The sequence below is a fragment of the Tripterygium wilfordii genome, chromosome 15 (genome assembly GCF_013401445.1).
Source record: "Tripterygium wilfordii isolate XIE 37 chromosome 15, ASM1340144v1, whole genome shotgun sequence".
In the NCBI taxonomy this organism is placed as follows: Eukaryota; Viridiplantae; Streptophyta; class Magnoliopsida; order Celastrales; family Celastraceae; genus Tripterygium; species Tripterygium wilfordii.
In genome coordinates, this window is record NC_052246.1 from 3761963 (window position 1) to 3788041 (window position 26079).

Sequence of the window (26079 nt, forward strand, 5' to 3'; positions counted from 1 at the left end):
TTACGAGAAGAATAACGCAAGAAATAAGAGGAGAGTCGTTAGAACAGTTGGACTACTCTGCTGCCCGAATCCAGTCTGGAGTTCTACTACTCTCTCTTATGGGGGTTTTGGTTGTTTCAGGCAAGGCCCAACGGTGGCCCTTTTATACAAAAGACCTTTTTGGTCCCTCAACAAAAATAACATGATAACCTCAACAAAATCAAGTAGATTCACTTGTACTTTGTATGCAAATCTTATGTACGTTTTAGCTTTTTCCTCCAGAAAAATTCCCGTTTGGCAATAGATTAACACTACTAAATTCCTGAAATATGACTGAAAAACAAGGTTTGAGATGCTACTTCGAAAGGGTAAAAAAGTCCAGAAAAAAAAAAGACTAGTCGTCATTAGCTTCCTAAAACTGTTTCTTACCACCACTAAATTCGCCTTGGTAAAATAACTCAAGAAACTTCTATGTACAGCCGTTAGATCGTCATGGTTCCGTAACATGGATTATTTCAAAACTGGTTTTTTTTTAAAATAAATATTTGGAAACCACAAGAATATTACGATCCCGGCCAGAAATGAATCATAAAAGATGTCATGGAAAGCTGTTCAAACTAATCAAGTAAGAAGAAATCCATCGCCAATCAAGGTAGAGAATAAATGGAAGACATGAAAATAAACTAACAAAATTTGAGAGCCTAAACCACAAACACCATCATCATCTTGAAACTACTCATGCCACCAAAGATCATAAATACATGTCTCAATTGTTCATCATGTTGATTGATGAACATGAAAGATGGATTTGCTCATCATAAAGAAGGAAATCTCTCAAAGCAGATATAGAAATTCAAAAATCCTCCCCTTCAAGATACCCGAGTAATCCCCAAATAAGTATATGACAATGTTATATCACAAACATGCATAACCAACAACAATCTACAACAAAAGTAGAAACAATGCCAAGGCATGCATATTCAGCAAGTAAAAAAGAGAGAATGTCATCATTAGCTAATGTCGAATGTCCAAATAACATGTCTGACAATTTGGGGAAACAGAGAAACTCATCCAAACCACTGGCCACACAATTGTGTCATTCAACAAACTTTCTTATATGCTGCTTATTAAAAATAAAAATAAAAAAACCTCATTTTGTAACAGAGAACAAAAAAATAAAGAACGTTTTATATGTCGAGTTGATGGCCAAGAAAAAAAAAAGAAAAGGGGTTCAAAGATGCAGATCAGATAAGGAGATGTAAAAGACTGGCACTTCGCAGATATTTTATGTACTAACATTGGATGTATTTCTAAATCCTCATCAATCAGATCTTAATATAGGGGCAACTCGAAAAACAATTTAGCTTTAGTTTCTCAACTAAAAACGACGAGAAGAGTAAATATGTGTGGCCTTTAGTTGTATATATTCATTCACCAGATGAATTCTAGTTTCTACTTTCTTAATTTCTCACAGCAAAAATAGTAGCCAAAACAAGAGAGAAATGTATGCATACCCTACATGCCGAGTCTGATCCCCTTAAAATCATAAAGAAGCCTTTGCTTTCGTGTGCAGTTGAATCATTATGCCAACTTGTTTTTCCAATAAATACTTCTTACCGTCATCCTCTGCAACAGTGAAAATGACAAAGCCATATGATAAGTCCTTCCTGCTATAGTTCATATCGGAAAACCCTAATTTTCAACGCTAACCAAGTAACCAACCAATTAGCTGTAGGAGTCGGATAACTCAAATTGTACATACACAGAAAAATGGGGTCTCCCTTGGGCATAAAAGCTGCCACAGATTTAAGTAATAAAACAGGTGCAGAGAAGACAGACAAACAAGTTGATGAACTCTTTGAAGCATTTTCAAGTAGTACATACTGTACCGATCCAACATTCCATAGAACATTTCCAGTTAACCAACCCTTTGCATGGCAAACAATAGAACATTTCCATATAAGTAAACCATCTATCACTAAATAGCAACAATATAACGAAGACAATAAAGAAAGGATAAATTAATAATGTATTCAGTAACAAAGTGCAGATTATCAGACATATTAACTTGTTTACTTGGTCATTCATCAACCTAATTTAAGACAATGCAAATCCACATAATAAGACAGAGAGACAAGAGGAAGAGATGAGAGATGATAGACTTAGAAACTAAGACCTTAACCGGCAATTGCTCAAAGAATATGAGATTAAGTCAACCTTTTACTGCAAGAGATTGCAAGCTTCTCTGTTAAGTGATTGCAGGTATGAGTGCCTCATGTCTGCATGTAAGCCATAATACAGCGAAAATATGGCATTCAGCCGGTTTATAATATCGAAGTTACAATAAACATCCACTGAAAGCTGAATGCACACCAGCTTTGCGGGTTCATATTGAATGACAATGTGATGAGCATCATACAACCTTTGGGAATACAAGCTCAAAATTGGGATTGGCATTTATATATATGTCTCTCTCTCTCACACACACACACTACCTATTCTAGAAGCTTAAATATTGGAAAGGCTTATCAGGTCATTGGGCTTCTATAGCAATGGGCCCATTCTGGATCCAGTTTGTAATCTTCTGGGGTTTTGGTTGTCTCAGGCAAGGCCCAACAGTGGTCCTTTATACTTGAACTTTTTTCCCCTTTAAAAAAGGCGCAAAACTCAACAAAATCAAATAGACCCGAAACCATTCATTTGAAGTTTTTATGCAAATCTTAGGTCCATTTTATTTTATTTTTTCATGTTTTTCTTTTTATTTTCAGAAAACATTTTTTTCCATTCGAGTAGTTTTCTAAAATGATAACCAAAATTGTTTCCCCTTTCAGTTTGAAATCGAAAATTTTGTTTTGACACCTAAGTACCTAACCGAAAACCGAAAAATTTGCTTTAGCTACTCTCAACACTTCTTACAACTATTTCTTAGATTAACGACACTAACAACATCAGCACCCTCAAAAAACATGGCAGATAGTGAAGGTTTGAGAGAACAATTCGAAAGGGTAAAAAAAGTTCAGAAAAAAGACTAGTGGTCATTAGCTTCTTAAAACTGTGTACAGCCGTTAAAGAGGGCCTAATCTTATTACTATACAAATAGATCGTCATTGTTCCATAACATGGATTATTTCAAAACTGGTCTTTTTATAAATATTTGGATTAACCCACAAGAATATTATCATCCTTACCAGAAATGAATAATAAAATCAACTAAGAAGAAATCCACTGCCAATCAAGTATAATAAGTTTTCATTTTTGGCATAATTTTCTATCCCTTGTTATATATATGAAGACATGAAAATAAACAACAAAAAAATATTGAGAGCCTAAATACAGGTTTCAATTGTTCATCATGTTGATTGATGAACATTAAAGGCAGATTTTTTTATCATAAATATAACAAACATATCATCAAAGAAGGAAATATCTCAAAGCAAATATAGAAATTCAAAAAAAAAAACACCTCCCTTTTAAGATACCCGAGTAATCCCCCAAAAAGTAAATTGTTACATCACACACACATGCATAACCAACAACCACCTACCACAACAGTTGAAACAATGCTAAGGCATGCACATTCAGCAAGCACAAAAGAAAAAACGTCATCATTAGCTTAGCCAATGTCAAATGCCCAAATAACATGTCCCTAAATTAACACCTCATTTTGTAACAGAGACAACAACGAAAATAAAGGTGGTTTTATATGTTGTTGATGGCTGAGAAATAAAAAAGAATTAAGGGGTTCAAAGATGCAGATCAGATCAAGGAGATATAAAAGACTTGCACTTGGCAGATATTTTATGTAGTAACATTGGTTGTATTTCTAAATCCTCATCAATCAGATCTTAATATAAGGGCAACTCGAAAAAAATTTAGCTTTAGTTTCTCAACAACTAAAAATGACAAGAAGAGTAAACATGTGTGGCCTTTAGTTTTCATTCACCAGAGGAGTTCTAGTTTCTACTTTCTTAATTTCTCACAGCAAAAATAGTAGCCAAAACAAGAGAGAAATGTATGCATACCCTACATGCTGAGTTTGATTCCATTAAAGTCATAAAGAATCCTTTGCTTTTGCGTGCAATAGAATCATTATGCCTACTAGATTTTCCAATAAATACTACTTACCGTCGTCATCTGCAACAGTGAAAATGACAAAGCCATCTGATAAGTCCTTCCTGCTATAGTTCATATTTGAAAATCCTAATTTTCAACGCTAACCAAGTAACCAACCCATTAGCTGTAGGAGTCAGATAACTCAAATTGTACATACATAGAAAAATGGGGTCTCCCTTGCGCATAAAAGCTGCCATAGATTTAAGTAATAGAACAGGTGCAGAGAAGACAGAGAAACAAGTTAATGAACTCTCTGAAGCATTTTCAAGTAGTACATATACCATTCCAACATTCCATAAAACATTTTCAGATAAGCAAACCTCTGCATTGAAAACCATACAACATTTCCAAATAAACAAATCATCTATCACTAAATAGTAACAACATAAGGAAGACAATAAAGAAAGCATAAATGACAAATGCATTTGATAACAAAGTGCAGATTATCAGACATATTAACTTGTATACTTGGTCATTCATCAACCTAGTTTGCTGTCACCAGAAAAGGGTAAGGTCCAGACACGTAGGTTAAATAATAATATATTCTAGAAAGCATCAAGATATAAGCCCTAAAAGAAGACAATGCAAATCCACATAATAAGACAGAAAGACAAGAGGAAGAGATGAGAGATGATATTGACTTAAAGAATAAGACCTCAACCGGCAATTGCTCACCAGAATATGAGAATAAGTCAACCTTTTACCGCAAGAGGTTACAAGCTTCTCTCTTAAGTGATTGCAGGTATGGGAGCATTATGTCTGCATGTAAGTCATAATATGGCGAAGATATGGCATTCAGCTGGTTTATAGTAACGAAGGTAGAATAAACATCCACTGAAAGCTGAATGCACACCAGCCTCACAGGTTCATATCCAATGACAATGTAATGAGCACCATACAACCTTTGGGAATACAAGCTCAAAATTGGCATATATATATATATATATATATATATATATATATATCTCACACACATTACCTATTCTAGAAGCTTAAATATTGGAAAGTTTATCAGGTCATTGGGCTTCTATAGCAATGGGCCCATTCTGGCTCCAGTTTGTAATCTTCCGGGGTTTTGATTGTCTCAGGCAAGGCCCAACAGTGGTCCTTTATACTAGAGTTTTTTTTTTCCCCTTTAAAAAAGGCGCGAAACTCAACAAAATCAAATAGACCCGAAACCATTCATTTGTAATTTTTATGCAAATCTTACGTTCTTTTTTTTTTGCAGAAAACATATTTTTTCCGTTCGAATAATTTTCTAAAATGATAACCAAAATTTTTTCACCTTTCAGTTTGAAATAAAAAAATTTGTTTTGACACCTAACCGAAAATTTTGCTCTAGCTACTCTCGACACTTCCTAAAACTATTTCTTAGATTAACGACACTAACAACATCAGCACCCTCAAAACATGGCAGATAGTGAAGGTTTGAGAGAACAATTCGAAAGGGTAAAAAAAAGTCCAGGAAAAAAAAGACTAGTGGTCATTAGCTTCTTAAAACTGTGTACAGCCGTTAAAGAGGGCCTAATCTTATTGCTATACAAATAGATTGTCATGGTTCCATAACATGGATCATTCCAAAACTGGTATTTTTATAAATATTTGTATTAACCCACAAGAATATTATCATCCTTACCAGAAATGAATAATAAAATCACGTCAGAAGAAATCCACCGCCAATAAAGTAGAATAAGTTTTCATTTTTATCATAATTTTCTATCCCTTGTTATATAAAGGAAGACATGAAATAAACAAAAAATAAATAAATTTGAGAGCCTAAACCACAAACAGATAAATACAGGTTTCAATGGTTCAACTTGTCGATTGATGAACATTAAATACAGCTTTGTTATCATAAAGATAACAAACATATCATCAAAGAAGGAAATATCTCAAAGCAAATACAGAAATTCAAAAAAAAACCTCCCTTTCAAGATACCCGAGTAATCCCCTAAAAAGTAAATGACAATGTTACATATCACACACACATGCATAACCAACAACAATCTACCACAGAAGTCGAAACAATGCTAAGGCATGCACATTCAGCAAGTACAAAAGAAAGAACGTCATCATTAGCTTAGCCAATGTCAAATGTCCAAATAACGTCCCTACATTAACACCTCTTTTTGTAACAGAGACAACAACAAAAATAAAGGTGGTTTTATATGTTGTTGAAGGCCGAGGAAAAAAAAAAGAATTAAGGGGTTCAAAGATGCAGGTGAGATAAGAAGATGTAAAAGACTTGCACTTAGCAGATATTTTATGTACTACCATTGGTTGTATTTCTAAATCCTCATCAATCAGATCTTAATTTAGGAGCATCTTGAAAACAATTTAGCTTTAGTTTCTCAATAACTAAAAATGACAAGAAGAGTAAACATGTGTGGCCTTTAGTTGTATATATTCACCAGACAAATTATAGTTTCTACTTCTTAATTTCTGACAGCAAAAATAGTTACCAAAACAATAGAGATGAACGCATACCCTACATGCCGAGTCTGCAACAGTGAAACAAAGCCATCTGATAAGTCCTTCCTGCTATAGTTCATACAGGAAAACCCTAATTTTCAATGCTAACCAAGTAACCAACCAATTAGCTGTAGGAGTCGGATAACTCAAATTGTACATGCATAGAAAAATGGGGTCTCCTTTGTGCATAAAAGCTGCCACAGATATAAGTAATAAAACAGGTGCAGAGAAGACAGAGAAACAAGTTAATGAACTCTCAGCAGCATTTTCAAGTAGTACATACTATACTATTCCAACATTCCATAAAACATTTTCAGATAAGCAAACCTCTGCATTGAAAACCATACAACATTTCCAAATAAACAAACCATCTATCACTAAATAGTAACAACATAAGGAAGACAATAAAGAAAGGATAAATTACTAATGTATTCAATAACGAAGTACAGATTATCAGACATATTAACTTGTATACTTGGTCATTCATCAACCTAATTTGTTGTCATCAGAAAACGGTAATCCGGACAGGTAAGTTAAAATAATAATATATTTTACAAAGAATCAAGATATAAGCCCTAAAAGAAGACAATGCAAATCCACATAATAAGACAGAAAGACGAGGAAGAGATGAGAGAGGATAGACTTAGAAAATAAGACCTTAACCGCCAATTGCTCAAAGAATATGAGATTAAGTCAACCTTTTACTGCAAGAGGTTGCAAGCTTCTCTCTTAAGTGATTGCAGGTATGGAAGCATTATGTCTGCATGTAAACCATAATACAGCGAAAATATGGCATTCGGCAGGTTTATACTATCGAAGGTAAAATAAACATCCACTGAAAGCTGAATGCACACCAGCTTCACGGGTTCATATCGAATGACAATGTGATGAGCAGCATACAACCTTTGGGAATACAAGCTCAAAATTGGGATTGGCACTTATCTCTCTCTCTCTCACTCACACACATATTACCTATTCTAGAAGCTTTAATATTGGAAAGGCTTATCAGGTCATGGGCCCATTCTGGCTTCAGTTTGTAATCTTCTGGGGTTTTTGGTTATCTCAGACAAGGCCCAACAGTGGTCCTTTCCACTAGAACTTTTTCCCATTTAAAAAACACGCGAAACTGAACAAAATCAAATAGATCTGAAACCATTCATTTGTAATTTTTAGGGTTAAGTATCACAGAAGCCTCTTTACTTTGCAAAATGGATCAATTGAGCCCTCTTACTTTTTTTCGGGTCATCAGGTTGAAATAGAACTGCAAGGACTCTTGCACTTCCACTGCCAGAAATAGGAACAACAAGAAGCCACATATTTTCTTCAAAAAGCTGTAGAAGAGAGAGATTTGGGGAGGGTTTGAAATTTCAGATCCATAAAATTGTAGGAGACAGAGATTTGACTTGGTCTAAGCCACGTCATATTTAACCACCCATTTTTTATTTTCTTCAAAAAGCCACATATGAAAATATATTGCCACATCAGATTTTTTAACGGCTAAACGTTAGGATGGCTAACGGAGTCCATTCTTCAAAGTACAAGGGCTTGAATGACCCCCAAAAAAATAAGAGGGCTCAATCGACCCGTTTTGCAAAGTAGAGGGGCTTCAATGGTACTTACCCCTAATTTTTATGCAAATCTTTCATCCATTTAATTTTAATTTTCAGAAAACATCTTTTTTTCCGTTTCAGTAGTTTTTTAAAATCATAACCAAAATTGTTTCCCCTTTCAGTTTGAAATCGAAAATTTTGTTTTGACACCGAACCGAAAACCAAAAATTTTGCTTTACCTACTCTCGACACTTCTTACAACTATTTCTTATATTAACGACACTAATAACATCAGCAGCACACTCAAAAACATGGCAGATAGTGAAGGTTAGAGATAACGATTCGAAAGGCTAAAAAAATGTCCAGAAAAAAGACTAGTGGTCATTAGCTTCTTAAAACTATGTACAGCCATTAAGAGGGCCCAATCTTATTACTATACAAATAGATCGTCATGGTTCCATAACATGGATTTTTTTCAAAACTGGTTTTTTGTTTATAAATATTTGGATCAACCCACAAGAATATTATCATCCTTACCAGAAATGAATAATAAAATCAAGTAAGAAAAAATCCACCATCAATCAAGTAGAATAATAAGTTTTCATTTTTAGCATAATTTTCTATCCCTTGTTATATAAACGAAGAAATGAAAATAAATGAAAATAAATTGAGAGCTTAAACCACAAACACATAAATACAGGTTTCAATGGTTCATCATGTTGATTGATGAACATTAAAGACAGATTTTTCATCATAAATATAACAATCATATCATCAAAGAAGGAAATATCTCAATGCAAATATAGACATTCAGGGAAAAAAATAAAATAAATAAACCTCCCTTTCAAGATACCCGAGTAATCCCCCTAAAAGTAAATGACAACGTTAATCTACCACAAAAGTCGAAACAATGCTAAGGCATGCACATTCAGCAAGTACAAAAGAAAGAATGTCATCGTTAGCTTAGCCATTGTTGAATGTCCAAAAAACATGTCCCTAAATTAACACCTCATTTTGTAACAGAGAACAAAAAAATAAAGGTGGTTTTATATGATGTTGATGGCCGAGGAAAAAAAAAAAAAAAAAAAAAAAGGGGGTTCAAAGATGCAGGTGATATAAGAAGATGTAAAAGACTTGCACTCAGCAGATATTTTATGTACTACCATTGGTTGTCTTTCTAAATCCTCTCAATCAGATCTTAATTTAGGAGCAACTCAAAAAATTTTAGCTTTATTTCACAATAACTAAAAATGACGAGAAGAGTAAACACGTGGCCTTTAGTTGTATCTATTAACCAGAGGAATTCTAGTTTCTACTTTCCTAATTTCTGACAGGAAAAATAGTAGCCAAAGCAAGAGAGAAATGTACGCATACCCTACATGCTGAGTCTGATCCCATTAGAATCATAAAGAAGCCTTTGCTTTTGCGTGCAGTGGAATCATTACGCCTACTTGTTTTTCCAAAAAAATACTTCTTAACGTCATCCTCTGCAACAGTGAAAATGACAAAGCCATCTGATAAGTCCTTCCTGCTATAGTTAATATCGGAAAACCCTAATTTTCAATGCTAACCAAGTAACCAACCCATTAGCTGTTGGAGTCGGATAACTCAAATTGTACATACACAGAAAAATGGGGTCTCCCTTGCACATAAAAGCTGCCACAGATTTAAGGAATAAAACAGGTGCATAGAAGACAGAGAAACAAGTTGATGAACTCTTAGAAGCATTTTCAAGTAGTACATACTGTACTGATCCAACATTCCATAGAACATTTCCAGTTAACCAAACCTTTGCATGGCAAACAATAGAACATTTCCATATAAGTAAACCATCTATCACTAAATAGTAATAATATAACGACGAACATTTAGACAACATCGAAAGAAATAATAGGATATTCAACAACATCGAAACTAATGTAGACAGTTACATAGACAGCTGGTTTGACTGCCTTAAATCGTGGCGTTTTTCTTTCTCAGGTAACATTTTTTATCTTATGAATTTATCATCTCTGTGTAATTCTTCTGGGTTGCACTTTCTTGATGCCTCAATAAATTTTTCCATTCAAAAAATATATATATATAAAGACAATAAAGAAAGGATAAATTAATAATGTATTCGGTAACAAAGTGCAGATTATCAGACATATTAACTTGTTTACTTGGTCATTCATCAACCTAATTTACGGTTATCAGAAAACAGTAAGGTCCGGACAGGTAGGTTGAATAATAATAAATCTTAGAAAGCATCAGGATATAAGCCGTAAAAGAAGACAATGCAAATCCACATAATAAGACAGAAAGACAGAGGAAGAGATGTGACTTAAGGAATAAGACCTTAACCGGCAATTGTTCATGAGAATATGAGAATAAGTCAACCTTTTACTGTAAGAGGTTGCAAGCTTCTCTCTTAAGTGATTGCAGCTTTGCAGGTATGGGAACATTATGTCTGCATGTAAGCCATAATACAGTGAAAATATGGCACTCAGTCAGTTTATACTATCCAGGGACAATGGTAGAATAATGATCCACTGAAAGCTGAATGAAGCTGAATGCACACCAGCTTCACAGGTTCATATCTAATGACAATGTGATGTGAACCATACAACCTTTGGGAATACAAGCTCAAAATTAGGATTGGCATTTATCTCTCTCTCTCTCGCATTCACTACCTATTCTAGAAGCTTAAATATACATTTTTAATCATTTCCCTAAAAAAATCAACCATACATACAAGGAATCTTTGCACATACATTTCAAAAACTGGCATGCTTGTTGAAAATACTAAAAAATAGATTATTCACATAACTATATTTGAATATTTTAAAAAAATTCATTCGAAACAAAAGTTTTCATATAGCATATTGTGTATATATACCACTTCATTGATATCAAAAGCTTTAGATCCACCAACCTGCAAGACAAGAAGGAAGCGAGGGGAGGGAAGTTAAAAGTGGAACTTACAATAAGCACTGTAACAGTTTAGACATAATTCCATAAGGTGTTACATTTGAAAAGACACACCCTGTTTTGCTCAACTCAATGTTACTTCTAGCACTTATGCCGAGATAAGTGAATGGTTAACCATCGACCCAAGAAAAATCAATTCAATTGAAAAAAAAAATTCTTGCAGTGTGTAAAGTAGATTTTCAGTCACCTCACACTTATGATACATGAAATATGATACCTACAAATGCACATCCGAGCATCTTTCGCTGTCAACTTCCCGAAAGTTCTTCAGTTTCTGTTTCTCACAGTTGAGCGCACAAAAGTGTTGAAGAAACAATAAGGACGATAAGGAAAAAAGAAAGATGAAAGAGAATCCGGAAAACATTTTGGATACTACGAAGAAAAACCTGTTCCAACGAGCTAGTTAAAGCACCTAAATTAGATGGATGTTTTCTAAGTTCACCCGCCAGACCATAACTATCCACAAATTTCATGCGAACAACTGCCGTAAAATTCACTCTGAATTGATATACAATAACGAATAATGAGACCATATCAAATTTTCAAAAGATACATGACTAGAAAGAATGGAATTATATTTAGCAGGATATTAATACCAATTTGCGTAATGCATAACATGGAGTGAACGTGAATGGAATATCAAAACAAAACATGCATACATATTTTATCAGAATATTTGATCACCTATATGCTGATATCAAAAATAAATTTTCCAATTAAAGAATAATTTCATAATCAAAACAGAACATAAGTGAAACCCTAGCTGATTTACATACACCACCCAAGAATTGAGATACAAGGGCTCCAAGGTCTGCCGCTCAAGTTTTAAGATAGCTTGAAAGACATACGTAACGTAGCATGCTTCTTATGTATGTGTGTATCAATTCATGTAAGACTGAATATGCAATAATGCATATGTATACTCATAAATCAGAGTACCTACTTGGACTAATAACATGGTGATGAACCAAAAATGAATGCAAACTAGGACTGAAGTCAGATCAGTATGAGAGTTCATAAACGTCATAGAAAACTCGATGCAAATTAACCATCAGATTAGCAACAGAGTTCAAATGTTGTAAGAAATTCCATGACAGTTCATACCACGGCATATGGTTGTTCCTTATGGACCAGAAACTTGAGGAATTTCACAATATGAAACTGCACCCCCTTTATCAAGTGTTGCAACACACTTTACTTTCATTTGGCATGCTGTCGTATATGATTAGTACCAACATTCGAGAAATTCAATAATCAGTCTCCACCTGTTAAATTTTTATCCCACGAAATCGTAATTAAATAACACAAAATACCTATAGGGTTGCACGTGTGAATCTGACACTCAAATTGTATGAAATTTTGTGAGCCAGTGGCATTAGATGTAATTTCAAAAAATTTAAATTCTGAGCAACAAAACTTGAAAAGAGTTTGAAAAAAAATAGCAAACGTAAAAAATACTTTCCAAAAAATTAATGCAAATATGCCGAAGATCAGTTCGCAAAATACATGATCATATGGCAATGAGAACTACCGATAAAAAAGGACAGTACCAAATCAAGCACAGAAATCATATCTAGAAGTTAAAAGCATAATCAAGTGTTATGCTAAAGAATTAGAAGTTTGACATTTCTCACAAAAATCATAATTCAGTCTTTACTAGTACTTACTATATTGAGGACGTTCTGAGCACCTTTAACCACAACTTAAATAAAACCAGAGGGAGTTGCAACAGTGAACCAAAAATGTCAGAGGTTACTCTTTAAACAATTTAGCATGGCTTCACCATTGAAAGACCAGAATCTAGTTCAAGGCATTATTTTGAAGAAATTTTACCTTTATAAGAGAAGTGGTGAAGTTGGTTCGTCCCCAATAATTGCAATTTGAAAACAACAACCGAAATCGGAATGTACAGAGAGAACTATTTTCTGATTCTTCTGAAAGTTTTGAAGCTGAAAAGATTTGAAGTTTTGAACTCTTCAAAAAACAAAGGAGAACTATGATTGTCCATCATTACAAAAGATCATGACACATAAAAAGTAGCCTAAAGAGGATATATTAGCAGAGTGACTATAAGCAGCATCTCCCTATCTTGATAAAAAAACTCAGAGACAGGAAAAGTTCACATCACAAACCCCAAATGCAACAAAAAAGGATCATTTTTTCGAATATAACTAAATGCTAAATAACTCTCTTACCAAGAAATATCAAGTTGTCATCAAGTACAACTGTTTTATTACTCATTTTTGGGCATTTCTGAACAATTTCTTGCAGTCACTTTCTATATGTCTTTACCCCCCCTGGTGAGACCTCTGTCCTTAACAATGTTCAAGTCATGTACGACATCTTTGCAGTTCCCCAAAGAAACAATTGTCTTACCTCTCCTATACCAAGCCTGCAAAAAGAAACTTCTTGTGAATAAAAATTTGATTGATAGAACCATCGAAACAATAACCGCAAAAAAGAATGCAGAAATAGAAAGATGAGAATGAAGCATCAGATAATTAAGGAATAAGGAGGCATCAAGGAACCATGAAAAGAGAGAGTATTATAAACATTTATAAGCCATTGTACATATCTATATGAAGGAACCATGGAAAGCCACGATTTAGAAACATAGCTGACATATAACCAACATCTCACACCAAAAACAAACAAAATAGACCACCACAGCAACCATTACACCCGTACCTGTTGCGTTTACCTGAAAATCATTTGTCAGCCCCCTAATAACATCAAATCTTACAGACCCCCCCCCCCCCCAAAAAAAAAAAAGAAAAAAATTCCTCTCTCCTCTCTCGCCCTCTCTCTCTAAGCAATCAAAACACCCTCTTGAAATGCTGCTTCTAGAAAGTAGAGAAACTTCTACCAACTGTTACTTAACAGCTACTCATAATTATTTTAGGTTTCATGGGTAGAGTAATATGCAGGAATAACCTGGATAAAATTTCTACAAAAATCCATTGTCAAATGAATCAAAATTCAAAGGAGTAAATCATCGAATGAAATCAATAACGAATACAAATCACACATTCCTGGGTGTGGTATCAAATCCAAATTAAGTAACTCATATTCCATATTTACCTTTGCAATCTCACACACACTCCTGATTACAATCTCGCAGACACTCCTGCAAAACACCTATTTTCTAACATAGCATGAGCACATTACATAACATCAATGTGTGAAAGAATCATGTTCAGAATTACAAACTATAACATTAACAAACAAGATGATTTTGGTTCTTTAAACTTGTTTTCATATTATTATAAATTATAACATCAATATGATCAAAGGAACAAAAGCAGTTGATTTTTCGATTTGATAATCAACATATTGAACTGCAAAAATCATATTTTGAACATCTATTTGACACTTTAAAACAAATTACTAATTTCACGGAAAAATATTATTATATAACTCAACTGAATCAAAGAAGCCCAACTCATGTACAAAGTTGCAACCAGATTTCCGGCCATGTTATCAACGTCTATTGGTGCAAGGCGCATTGCCTGTTATTATGATGTTGAGAAACGGTAAAAAATCACCCGCCATATACTGCTTGTAAGAATGCAACAAAAATGGCATCCTTAAGTAAGTGCTGAGAGTGTGTTCATAACACCTGGGCAGTAACAAAAGAATTTGAGAAGTGAAGAGGAAGAGGAAGGATGATCATTAAGACTGCTAGCTGCACCATCAGCTTCAAACTGTCTGGACCAGGATATGTTCAAATTCTCCATTCAGGTTGACACTGAGACTTAGAGACTGAACGTCGTATTGTCCAACCTTACCAGCTACTTAGTTTTTCTTCCCCATAAAGAGTGATTAATAATATATAATACATCAAAATGTTACTAGCATGAACCGCCCTTTACCTAAAGCTAAAGCCACAACAAACCAAATTCCAAAAAACGCGATTACAAAATTCTGAAAAACGAATGGAGAAAATAAAAAACAGACAGCTTTATTTGTTTTGCAAAAAACTTTTGCGCGTTTTTGGCATGAAATTCTCGGTTTTGTTTATGCAAGGAACCCTTGCCTAAACCAAACCACACCATACCCAACCCCTAAAAAAACATGATCATCAACATTGCTAAACAAAGAGAAAGTAAAATCCAAAGAGCTTGAAAAGAGTGAAATTTTCATTTTAACTCATGCAAGGAACCACCATTGTCTAAACCAAGCAAAACCCTAACCAAAACCTAAAAAGGTGAAATATCAAGATTTGAAAAACAAAGAGAAAAAAAAAAAAGCAAGAACTCGAAGAGTTTGACTAAAGTGAAATTCTAAGTTACATTCAAGCAAGGAATCACCCTGCCTATACTAAGTCATGCCACATTGAACCAAACCCTAAGAAAACGTTACATTATTATAAAAAAATGGAACAAAAAAACCCCAAACAGCTTGATTGGTTTAACTTATTCATGCGAGGAACCCCCATTGCCAAAGAGTTTGACTAGTGTGAAATTCACAGTTTTATTAAAGCAAGGTACCACCCTTGCCTAAACCAAACCAAGCCACACCTAACCAAACCCCAAAAAAACACGAATATCAAAATTCAGAAAGCAAAGAGTACACAAAAACCCAAAGAGTTTGACTAGAGTGAAAGTGTGAAACTCAAAGTTTTATTAAAGCAAGGTACCACCCTTGACTAAACCATGCCAAGCCACCCCAAACCAAACTCTAAAAAAACTCGATTATAAAAAATTTCAAAAACAGAAAGAAAACACAAAAACCCAAAAGAGTTTGACTTGAGTGACTCACAGCTTTATTAAAGCAAGGTACCACCCTTGCCTAAACCAAGCCAAGCCACACTGAACCAAACCCCAAAAAAAACGAATATCAAATCAAAATTCAGAAAACAAAGAGAACACAAAAACCCAAAGAGTTTGACTAGAGTGAAACTCACAGTTTTATTAAAGCAAGGTATCACCCTTGACTAAACCATGCCAAGCCACACCAAACCAAACTCTAAAAGACCTCGATTATAAAAAATTCCGAAAGCAAAAGGAAGACACATAAACCCTAAAGAGTTTGACTAGAGTGAAACTCACAGCAGGTTTATTAAAGCAAGGTACCACCCTTGCCCAAACCAAGCCAAGCCACACCTAACCAAACCCCAAAAAAACACGAATATCAAAATTCAGAAAACGAAGAATACACAAAAACCCAAAGAGTTTGACTAGAGTGAAACTCACAGTTTTATTAAAGCAAGGTACCACCCTTGACTAAAACATGCCAAGCCACCCCAAACCAAACTCTAAAAAAACTTGAATATAAAAAATTCCGAAAACAGAAAGAAAACACAAAAACCCAAAAGAGTTTGACTTGAGTGAAACTCACAGCTTTATTAAAGCAAGGTACCACCCTTGCCTAAACCAAGCCACACCGAACCAAACCCCAAAAAAACATGAATATCAAATCAAAATTCAGAAAACAAAGAGAACACAAAAACCCAAAGAGTTTGACTAGAGTGAAACTCACAGTTTTATTAAAGCAAGGTATCACCCTTGACTGAACCATGCCAAGCCACACCAAACCAAACTCTAAAAAAACTTGATTATAAAAAATTCTGAAAACAGAAAGAAAACACAAAAACCCAATAGAGTTTGACTAGAGTGAAACTCACAGTTTTATTAAAGCAAGGTATCACCCTTGCCTAAACCAAGCCACACCTAACCAAACCCCAAAAAAACACGAATATCAAAATTCAGAAAACAAAGAGTACACAAAAACCCAAAGAGTTTGACTAGAGTGAAACTCACAGTTTTATTAAAGCAAGGTACCACCCTTGACTAAACCATGCCAAGCCACACTAAACCAAACTCTAAAAAAACTCGATTATAAAAAATTCCAAAAACAGAAAGAAAACACAAAAACCCAAAAGAGTTTGATAAGAATAAAATTTTCAGTTTTATTCAAGCAATGAACCACCCTTACCTAAACCAAGCCAAGCCATGCCTAACCAAACCAATAAAACAAAAAAAACAAAAAACAAATATCAGAATTGGAAAACAAAGAGTGGAACACAAGAACCCCAAAAAGTTTGACTAGATAGAATTCTCAGTTTCATTCAAGCAAGGAACCAATCTTGTCTAAACCAAACCAAGCAAGGCCACACCTAACCAACCTATGAAAAAAAATAAAGATTTGAAGAAACAAAGAGAGAAAAGCAAGAACCTAAAGAGTTTGACTAAAAAGAGCAAAAAACCTAAACAGCTTGATTGGTTTGGAACAACGGCTTACTCATACAGGGAACTACCCTTGCCTAAACTACGCCAAGCGACACCAAACCAAACCAAGCAAAGTCAATCCAATCTTGAAACAAAAGCTCCAATACAGATATGGAACAGTGAGGAAATATTCAAATATAAATTTTTTTAAAAAAAAAACCAAAATTGAAATCAATCAGGTTGCTATAAGTGGAAAGTAAATGGAGCAAAGATTTGTATACATAAACCAAAATTGAGACCAATAAATACAGAAAGCAAAAAAACAAAAAGACGACTATTGATTTGCCAAATCCAAACAAAATTTGAGATGAAACCCTAATGTAAGGAAAACCCAAAAGGGCCAAAACAGAGACCATAGGTTTGAAAAAACGAAACCGTAATTGGGACTTGCATGACCAAAATTGAAATTTGAAACCATTGATTTTCCAAATAGAAACTAAATTAAAACGAAACCCTTGTTGAGACTAGAGGAACCAAATCAAAACTCAAACAATTCATATTTGTAAAAGAACGCGAAGGAAGTTGCTGGGATACCTTTATTCAAGCCAGAGCAAAAAACTCGTATTTGCCTCTTCTCTTCTCTAGTTCCGACCAAACCCCAAAAAAAACTATTACAATTCGAAAAGGAAAAAAAAGAGAGAGAAAAACATAAAAACCCCAAAAGAGTTTGACTAGGGTGAAATTCTCGGGTATATTCAAGCAAGGAATCACCCTTGCCTAAACCTACCCCAAGGCACAACGAACCAAACCATCAGAATACCCGATTATCAAAATTTCAAAACAAAAGGAAAAAATAAAAAACCCAAACAGCTTGTTCATTGAATTGGCAAACTACGGCGAATTCATGCAAGGAATCACCCTTGCCTAAACCAAGCCGATCCAACAAAACCTCCAATACAAATATGGAACAGTGAGGAACTATTCAAATAGAAACATAAAAAATCGCCGATATTGAGATCAATCGAGTTGTTAAAGTGGCAAGAAATTTCAGCAAAGATTTGTATACAGAAACCAAAATTGAGAGACAACCTCTGGTGAGCCGAACCAAAACAAAATTTTGAGATGAAACCCTAACGCAACGAAAACCAAAAACCGAGACCACAGATTCAAAAAAAAAACGAAACCTTAATTGGGACTTACGACACCAAAATCAAAACAACCGATTTTCCAAATCGAAACTAATTGCAAAACCCTAATCTAAACTCAAAACAATTCATGGAAACAAAATTTGAGATGAAATCGTAATGCAACGAAGACCAAAAACCGAGACCACGGATTCGAAAAAAGGAAACCTTGATGGGGACTTGCGACACCCAAATCAAAACAACTGATTTTCCAAATCAAAACTAATTGCAAAACCCTAATATAAACTCGAACAATTCATGAAAACAAAATCTGAGACGAAACCCTAATGCAACGAAAACAAAAAATCGAGACAACAGATTCGAAAAAACAAAACCCCAATTGAGACTTGCGACACCCAAATCAAAACAACTGATTTTCCAAATCGAAACTAATCGCAAAACCGTAAATCTAAACTCAAACAATTCATGTTTGTGATGAAAGAAAAACGAGAAGGGAAACACTGGAACAGGGAAACAAAGCAAAGCCAACCCAATCTACGAGTTTTCCTAGTTCCACTTACTGATTTTGTGTTGGTGGAGGTGTTACCGTTGCCGTTATAAAAGTAGGGAATGCTTTTGTCAAGAGCCGGTTCGACTTTGATGCGACGCCGTTTAGGGTTTAGGAAACACTCTAAGTCTCTAATGCCCTTCAAAGATAAAAGTGAGGCACTGAGGCGATTGTAATTTATAGCCGTTGAAGACTTTTTTTATTTCCTTTCTTCATATATGTAAGTTTTACGCGGACCCTAGAATCTTTGAAAAATATTTATAAAATAACAATAATTTTAAAAAATATATGAAATAGGGAGGAAAAAATTCAAGCAAAAACCATAAAATTTACCTTTTATTTGTGTGAATTTTGATTTTTTTTTTGTTATTTTTCCATTTTATATGACAAAAGAGAAGACATGCCAATTTTTAAAAAGCAATTTAAAATTTTAAATGACAATCTGCCTGTTTGGCAGGGCGGCGGCCACAGCGGATCCGCTAAGCGATCCGCTAAGGGAGCTTCTTTCTTCAGCGGATGAAACGCTGCAGCTTTTTGGCGTGGGTCCCACGCCAAAAAGCTGCAGCTGTTATTTTTTTAAAATTTTAAATGTGTGGGTCCCACAGTTTAATATAAAGTATTACTATTTAATGATTTAAATATTATGAATTAATTATATTTATATTTATGTATTCTAATAAAAATATTTATATTTATGTTTATGTTTATGTATTCTAATAAAAATTATGAATTTATTATATTTATGCAGTTATAATTATTATAACAGTAAATTTAATATTGAAATAAATTAATTAAAATTTAAAAATACAAATAAAATATTTATATTTAAGACTTTTAATTTTATAGGTGTTTAATTTTAGTACATAATGATAAATTAAAAAATACAATAAATGTAAGAAAAATAATTTTATTAATTAAATGTAAATTAAAAATACAATAAATATAAGAAAATTAAGTTGATTAATTAAAAAAATACTTCAAATTAATTTTAAATATAAATTATATTTGATTAATTAAATTAATACTTAGAATTAATTTTAATAAGAATTATATTTATTAGATTACTTTTAATATAAATATAAAAAAACTAATATTATAATACTTTATTTCAACCATTTTTCCGCTAGCGTCAGTTTTTAGTTCACCAAACACCTCATAGCATATTTCACAGCTTTAAGCTCAACATATTTTTCACAACATTTCCGCTAACATTGAAAATCAATTTTTCCGCTGTGCCAAACGGAGCCAATGTAAGTAAAATACCCTCTCAAAGGTCCAGGTAAGCAGCTCATTATAATACGCTTAGCGGATCCAATGGATGGGCCTGGTTTTCTATTTAGTTACTTGGTCCAAAACGTAGGCCCAAAACCATTGGGCATGAGGTCTTGAATTTACCGTCAAAGCAGATGAGCAGTAACTTTCTCCCCTCTTTTTAAGTGCTTTTGCAGTTTGCACCTCCCAAGTCAAACATAAGAAAACCAGGTAAGAGCACTTGTAATGGTGTTATTTTGCTTGGGCCAACAAATATGTATGGGGTTCTGTGTTTTGCTGATGTGGCTATATTGGGAGATGTGTTTTATATTGAAAGATTGTGTTTTGGTGTAATTTTATTGGGGATAACATGGAGGGCATAAGAATTTGTTGGCCACCATGTTGGGTGGGAAGGTAAATGTATAAGAATTTGTGTTTTGTTGATGTGGTTATATTGGGAGATGTGTTTTGTTGATGTGGTTGTATTGAGAGACGTGTTTGCCTTGACTTTTTATGTAATAGAAGTGGGACCCAATATAGATTTTTGTTGAGCTAGCAAATTAAGAACACTGCAATTGCTCCAACGTTTTGCTGGTGAAAAGTGAAAACCACTTGTCTTGTCCAGACTCAGCTTCAAGACAAACAATGAAACGAAAGTAAAACTGGATAATTTACCATGTATGGTAAAATATGGATGCTGGGAGGAGAAGTTAATCGGCAGCAGAATCTTTTTAAAGCAAGAAATCGCATGTCGAGGTTAAAAACTGACTGGATAATTTACCATATATGGTAAAACATGGACACAGTAGAGTAGACAGCGTTGGTGTTCTGTTCTGTCTGTCCCAGTCAGCACTGAACCAACCCCACCCCCCACGTGTTACATGCTCACCACAAACCAACTCCTTCCATCACGTGCCCATCACGTGATGCGAAGTAAGCGTTACAATTCTGTTCTGGTAGACGCCACTCTCTCTCTCCCTCTCCGAGCTATCTATATAGCAAGGTTGTTCCCCTTCTCTGCCTTTGCAACAAATTCTTGGCTTTGCCTCTCAGCCCTGTGTGCGAGCTGGGCCGTTGGATCAGCAGTGATCTACGGTGGTGCGTGTTTCATCTCTTGTTTCTTTTGATAAGCTTTGGATCTTGGGTTTCACGGTGATTTGATTTGTTGCTTGAATCTTATGTATATATATTGGTTGATATAGACGTTTTTGATTGATTTTACTTGGCATCTCTCAGTTTTTTTTTTAATTTTTTGATTCATGATTTTGACTTATAAGGTTAAATAATCAATAGATTCTTTATTGCTTGCAATCTAATCGTTATTTTTTGGATTTTGATATAATGATTATGGAAACTATTAAGATGTGTGTGATTCATTGATTTTCAGATGTGGGAGACTAGATTTGAGGCCATTAATTCTCTGTTAATGATTAAATCTCATTGTGTAAAACTGAATCTGCAAGTTACTCAACGATTGAGATAAGGTTTTTGAGTACTGCTGCATATGATATGATTCATGGATTTGCCTGCTTGTGTTTGCGTTTAAATTGTGTAGTGAATGTGATGATCATGTGTTTGTGTTGGTATCTGTCAAGATGATTAATTGAAGAAGGAGAATGAAAGTTAGGATCTTTGATGAGGATTGACAAACATTTTGGTCCATTACCCTCTCTGTTGTTTTTTGTAAATATATGCTTAAGCTTGCAGATGTAGTCGATGATATTTAGCTCAAGTTCTTTGTATTGAGATGGCATAAAGCACGAAATTTGCATAAATTGTTACTATTAATCATATGATTAAGTATTATATTGGCCTATTGTCGCCCGACACGTGTTCAGGCCATGCACGTTGAGCGCGATTTTTAAATCCCTCCCTTTTTTTTGGAGGGGTGGCCACGTGTTATGAAGCGATCTACAAGATTGTTTATCATTGACAAATAGTTGGAATCATCTGAATAGCTAATTTTTTTGAACTTGATCTTGTCCTTTGTATTTAATTCTAAGAATTTCCTAATACTTGGGAAAAGACAAGTGCTTTCATTACTTGTATGAAAAATATGTTGTTTTTACATCACTATTCTTATTTGTAACAAGTCATTTGAAGATCTGCAAGAGTCGACGATAAGGCTAAGCATTGATGTGAATGTGTAGAGTTTTTTAGTTTTGGTATTGGGGTAAACATGGAAATAAATATGCTTCGTAAAGAAAATGGCTTGAACTACTATTAAGGGAAGAGAATAACGTAACTGGTAAATGTCTAAGTTTGTTCCATAAGCATTTCAAAATAAACTTAAGAACCCGATTTCCTACTATATATGGTAAAAACCGGTGTCTTTTAGTAGTTTGTCTTAAAGGAGGTGGTTTAAATGGGTAATTTATATGCCATCCCCATAAGTGAGATAGGAAATAGAAATATGTCTGAGAGTAGAATAGACTTATTGATTGGAGACTTAAGGACCTTTTCGTACTGAACGCTGTAGGATTAATTTGTGATTGAAAATAAACATGGTATGATGCTTTGCATTAGAAGTTGCAAATAACAAATGAGAACTGGTCATCCGATGTTCTGAACTGCATGCAATTGTTTTTAAAGCGATGATAGGCATATATAGTTTCTTGCTGCAACTATTAATTAATGGGTTTTAGCTTGGTAGGGTTACGTATTGCTGATGTGGTTATCGTGGAATGCCTTCTACTGTGTTTTACTGGACAGGAGTACACCGCCTTTTTTCTTTCTCTCTCTCTCTCGTGCATCAGTAGGTATTCACTATTTGCTGTTGATGTTCTGTTTCAAACCTGAATATTGATTTGCGTTGAGAATTTTGTGTGAAAAGGTTGTCAAGTAGATGTTTCCTTACCTAGGCAGGAAGGCACCAAAAGTAGATCTCAAGTATCTTCAGGCTGTTAATTCTGATCAGAAATGCATTGATTTGTGGCCTTCTTCCTGTGTTCTTTGGACGTGGCGAATTGTAAAAGAGAGGACGGCGATGGAGCATTGGCCATCCCCTATTTCAAGGTACTTGCTTGAATTTTTCTAGGTTAGTCCTATGCTCAGCATGTATGCTTTTCCTTTGCTACAATTATTTACCAATTTTTATCTTGCTGGGATGAGATAATACCGATTGTGTGGCTATGTGGTCAATCATCAAGGAATGTCTTCAATACAACCTTCTCAAGGCACGTCAACATTCAAAGTTTGAACAAATTTTTCTAGGAGATGGATTAAAATTTCATTGAAAGTTTGCAATATTCAGTAATACACTTAACCGTTCATTGTAAAAAGATTATAGGATAATATAAAGCATGTAAACTGTAAAGGTTTTTGAAGAATTCTCTATGGCACGTGGCAAGAGACTGTTTGCAAGTCCAAGAGGAACCTGCAATTATCTGCTTCTTCTTCCTTGTTTTGATCATTTGCATCATAAGTAAGGGTTGTAGAGCTGCATGATTTCCCTGTCACGGCCGGAGAAAAAAGCCTTTATTGCTTTTTTGCCTTTTCACCTTGTCCGACTACCACATTTTTTCCTTTTTAGGTTTATTTTTAGTTTTTTTTTGCTCTTTACAAGTTTCCTTGTGTAAGATTGTTTTAAACTGGAGTATTGATTTGCCTTGAGAATGTTGATTGAAGAACTCACCTGTTGTTGGCTTACATTCATACAGTTGGTATTTTCCACCAAACTAGGACTGCAATTGAAGTCGATCTTAGTGCTGACAGTACGGCTTCTATTTATTTTCCATTGAAGTGGATTCTGAATCAACCTCCATTTCCTTAAATGTCCATTCCTGACGCAAAATGCTAGTATAAAATTTTGATGTTAGATGGTGCTTCTTTGTACTCCTGAAACTAATGAGCTTTGTATTTGTTGAATATTTGTGATATATATATGCCTGTAGATAACAAGATGATCCTGAAAGGTACGGATCGTAAGAGCTGTTTGGATCCTATAGAAGAGATGGTATAATTGCAATGTAGATTAATTTACTTGCAAATAATTTATAGTATACTTCTTAAGGTAAATTTTTACTAGCATTTAAGAAGCATTTTATTTGCTTTCACTAAACAGATGCGCCTTGCGGTGAAAAGGCAAATGCTTGCAGGATGTTTTGCACATTTGATCTTAATGCAGGTACTCTTACAACGACCCAGCTTATGAAAGAATTGACAGACATACTTGAGTAATGGAGTGAATCATCTTCATTGAGAGAGAGATAGAGAGACAGCAGGCCTTTGTTGCGGCACAAAGGCTTCGGAGCATCATTCATGGAGGGGGGTGTTCTCCGTAAAACTGCTAAGATTAGGGTAGATGATATTACTGTAAATGTTGTGTGCTGCGACTTGTGTTAATTCTCAACAACAGAGCTGGACGATGGCATACGATTTATTACAGTTCTATGTGTTCAGTTGATGAATTTATACAGATGAGAGAGTTTAACCCCGTCAGCTCTGCACTTGAACAATGTAGAACCTCAAAAGGGTTAAGTGCATATAAGACCTTTTTTTTCTCTGGATTTATCTATTACTACTACCCTTTTAATCAAACTATCAAATGCTTTTTCATGTGAAATGGAATGCTTTGTGATGCTCAATTCATGGGATCACGGGAATCACTAGAGACAAGAAAAACAACATTTCAAGGATTGGGCAAGTGTAATCCAGTTGTAATCGAGTATACAATAATCCCAGTAAGTTTTAAGTTAAACCCTGATGCCAAACTTGCGTCTAATAAGGCAGGTAATTTATACCTGTTTAGTGAGTCAAAAAAAGCTACGGGTCCCAGTAATATATGTCCCACTTATCCCAGTGCTTAGTTGGCAGGCTGCCCTGTAAAAAATATGGATTCCACTTAACCACTTCAACTCATCATATCTCAACCAGTGTTTAACTTGGGGTTAGATGCTCCTCTCCCAATAGTCACGATTCTCTCAACACAAACCTTTCTCCGTCTCTCTTCGAACTGATAATCTTGGGCTTTTTCCGCCTGCGTTGAGAATATTCTTCACAACCTTTGTCAGAGTTATTATGAGACATATTGTTCAAAGTTATCATAAGACAAGACGTTGTCACAATAAAAAACACTAGTTCTAAAGGCAAAACCCTCACATATGTGGACAAAATCTTCATTCATTATTGAATAACATAGGAAAAAACTTCTAAAGAAATAAGAGAACAAACGAAAATATGGAAACTGGAGGGGAGAGCAGGAAAAGAGGGGATTTCGTTCCTCCACGCCGTTTTCCTCCTCCCCTCAAACGGCACGGAGATGGGATTGCGGATAATACTAGACATGTTAATATTCATATTTATTTTCATGATTGGCATTACATTACAAGATTTATTTGATTCATACAAATATTCTCAATTAACACAATAATATTCTCTAATATACACAATTCTTGAGCAATAAAATACGACAAATTCAGCTTCTCTGAATTTCAAAAAGACAGTCCGAGTCCGAGTCTCAGTCTCAAGTGTTTGATAGTTTGATCAGAATGGAACCGTATATGGCAGAGCAAATAGATCAACCTCAGGCAAATAACGGGCTCGGGGCCACTGCAGAGACTCTGCAACAACAACCTCCTGACTAGTGCAGCCTCCAATTCTTTCACAACCCAGAAACCAGTCTTGTTGATCATCCGAAGTCTGTGAAACCAACTCATCAATCAAATCTTTGTACAGAGACACCACTTTCATCATGGATTTTGGATTTACAATATCCTCCAGACCTGTAACTACTTGTGCTAAATCCTCCGAATCGCCAAAGATTTTGCGCTTCTTACTTTCCTTCTTCATCTCTAGCCTCTTCAAGCCCCTCTTCTTCTCAGTGGATGATTCAAGAAAGAAGGCAAAATCACCGGAATCGCTTCTCGTATGCCCTGGAGGCG

General features: G+C 34.7%; 1 protein-coding gene and 1 long non-coding RNA gene across 12 annotated transcripts; one reads left to right on the plus strand and one right to left on the minus strand.

The window, feature by feature from the left end:
• Positions 1–280: 280 nt before the first annotated feature.
• On the minus strand, positions 281–18948 carry LOC120015984. 11 transcript variants are annotated; one of them, XR_005471871.1, is made up of 10 exons: positions 17849–18948; positions 13280–13476; positions 12189–12349; positions 11471–11582; positions 11306–11358; positions 10993–11028; positions 10494–10563; positions 9489–9601; positions 6580–7324; positions 281–1605 (listed from the first exon to the last, which is right to left on the minus strand). It is a non-coding gene; the product is annotated as an uncharacterized LOC120015984 (long non-coding RNA). The 11 variants fall into 11 exon arrangements; XR_005471873.1 differs by lacking the exon at positions 281–1605 and adding an exon at positions 3598–4282; XR_005471869.1 differs by lacking the exon at positions 281–1605 and adding an exon at positions 3598–4851.
• A 2130-nt stretch (positions 18949–21078) lies between these two features.
• On the plus strand, positions 21079–24754 carry LOC120017320. Its single transcript, XM_038870498.1, has 3 exons — positions 21079–21295; positions 23059–23212; positions 24324–24754. The coding sequence occupies exons 1-3, from the start codon at positions 21079–21081 to the stop codon at positions 24370–24372; spliced, it is 420 nt and encodes a 139-aa protein (XP_038726426.1). The 3' UTR covers positions 24373–24754.
• Positions 24755–26079: the final 1325 nt, after the last annotated feature.

Excerpts from the sequence above, each read along its gene's own strand:
- LOC120017320 (XM_038870498.1), top strand. The coding sequence starts at position 21,079 with ATGCTCACCACAAACCAACTCCTTCCATCACGTGCCCATCACGTGATG. Across the intron at positions 21,296-23,058 it reads ATCAGCAGTGATCTACGGTG|GCAGGAAGGCACCAAAAGTA; the intron begins GTGCGTGTTTCA and ends TTCCTTACCTAG. Across the intron at positions 23,213-24,323 it reads TGGCCATCCCCTATTTCAAG|GTACTCTTACAACGACCCAG; the intron begins GTACTTGCTTGA and ends ATCTTAATGCAG.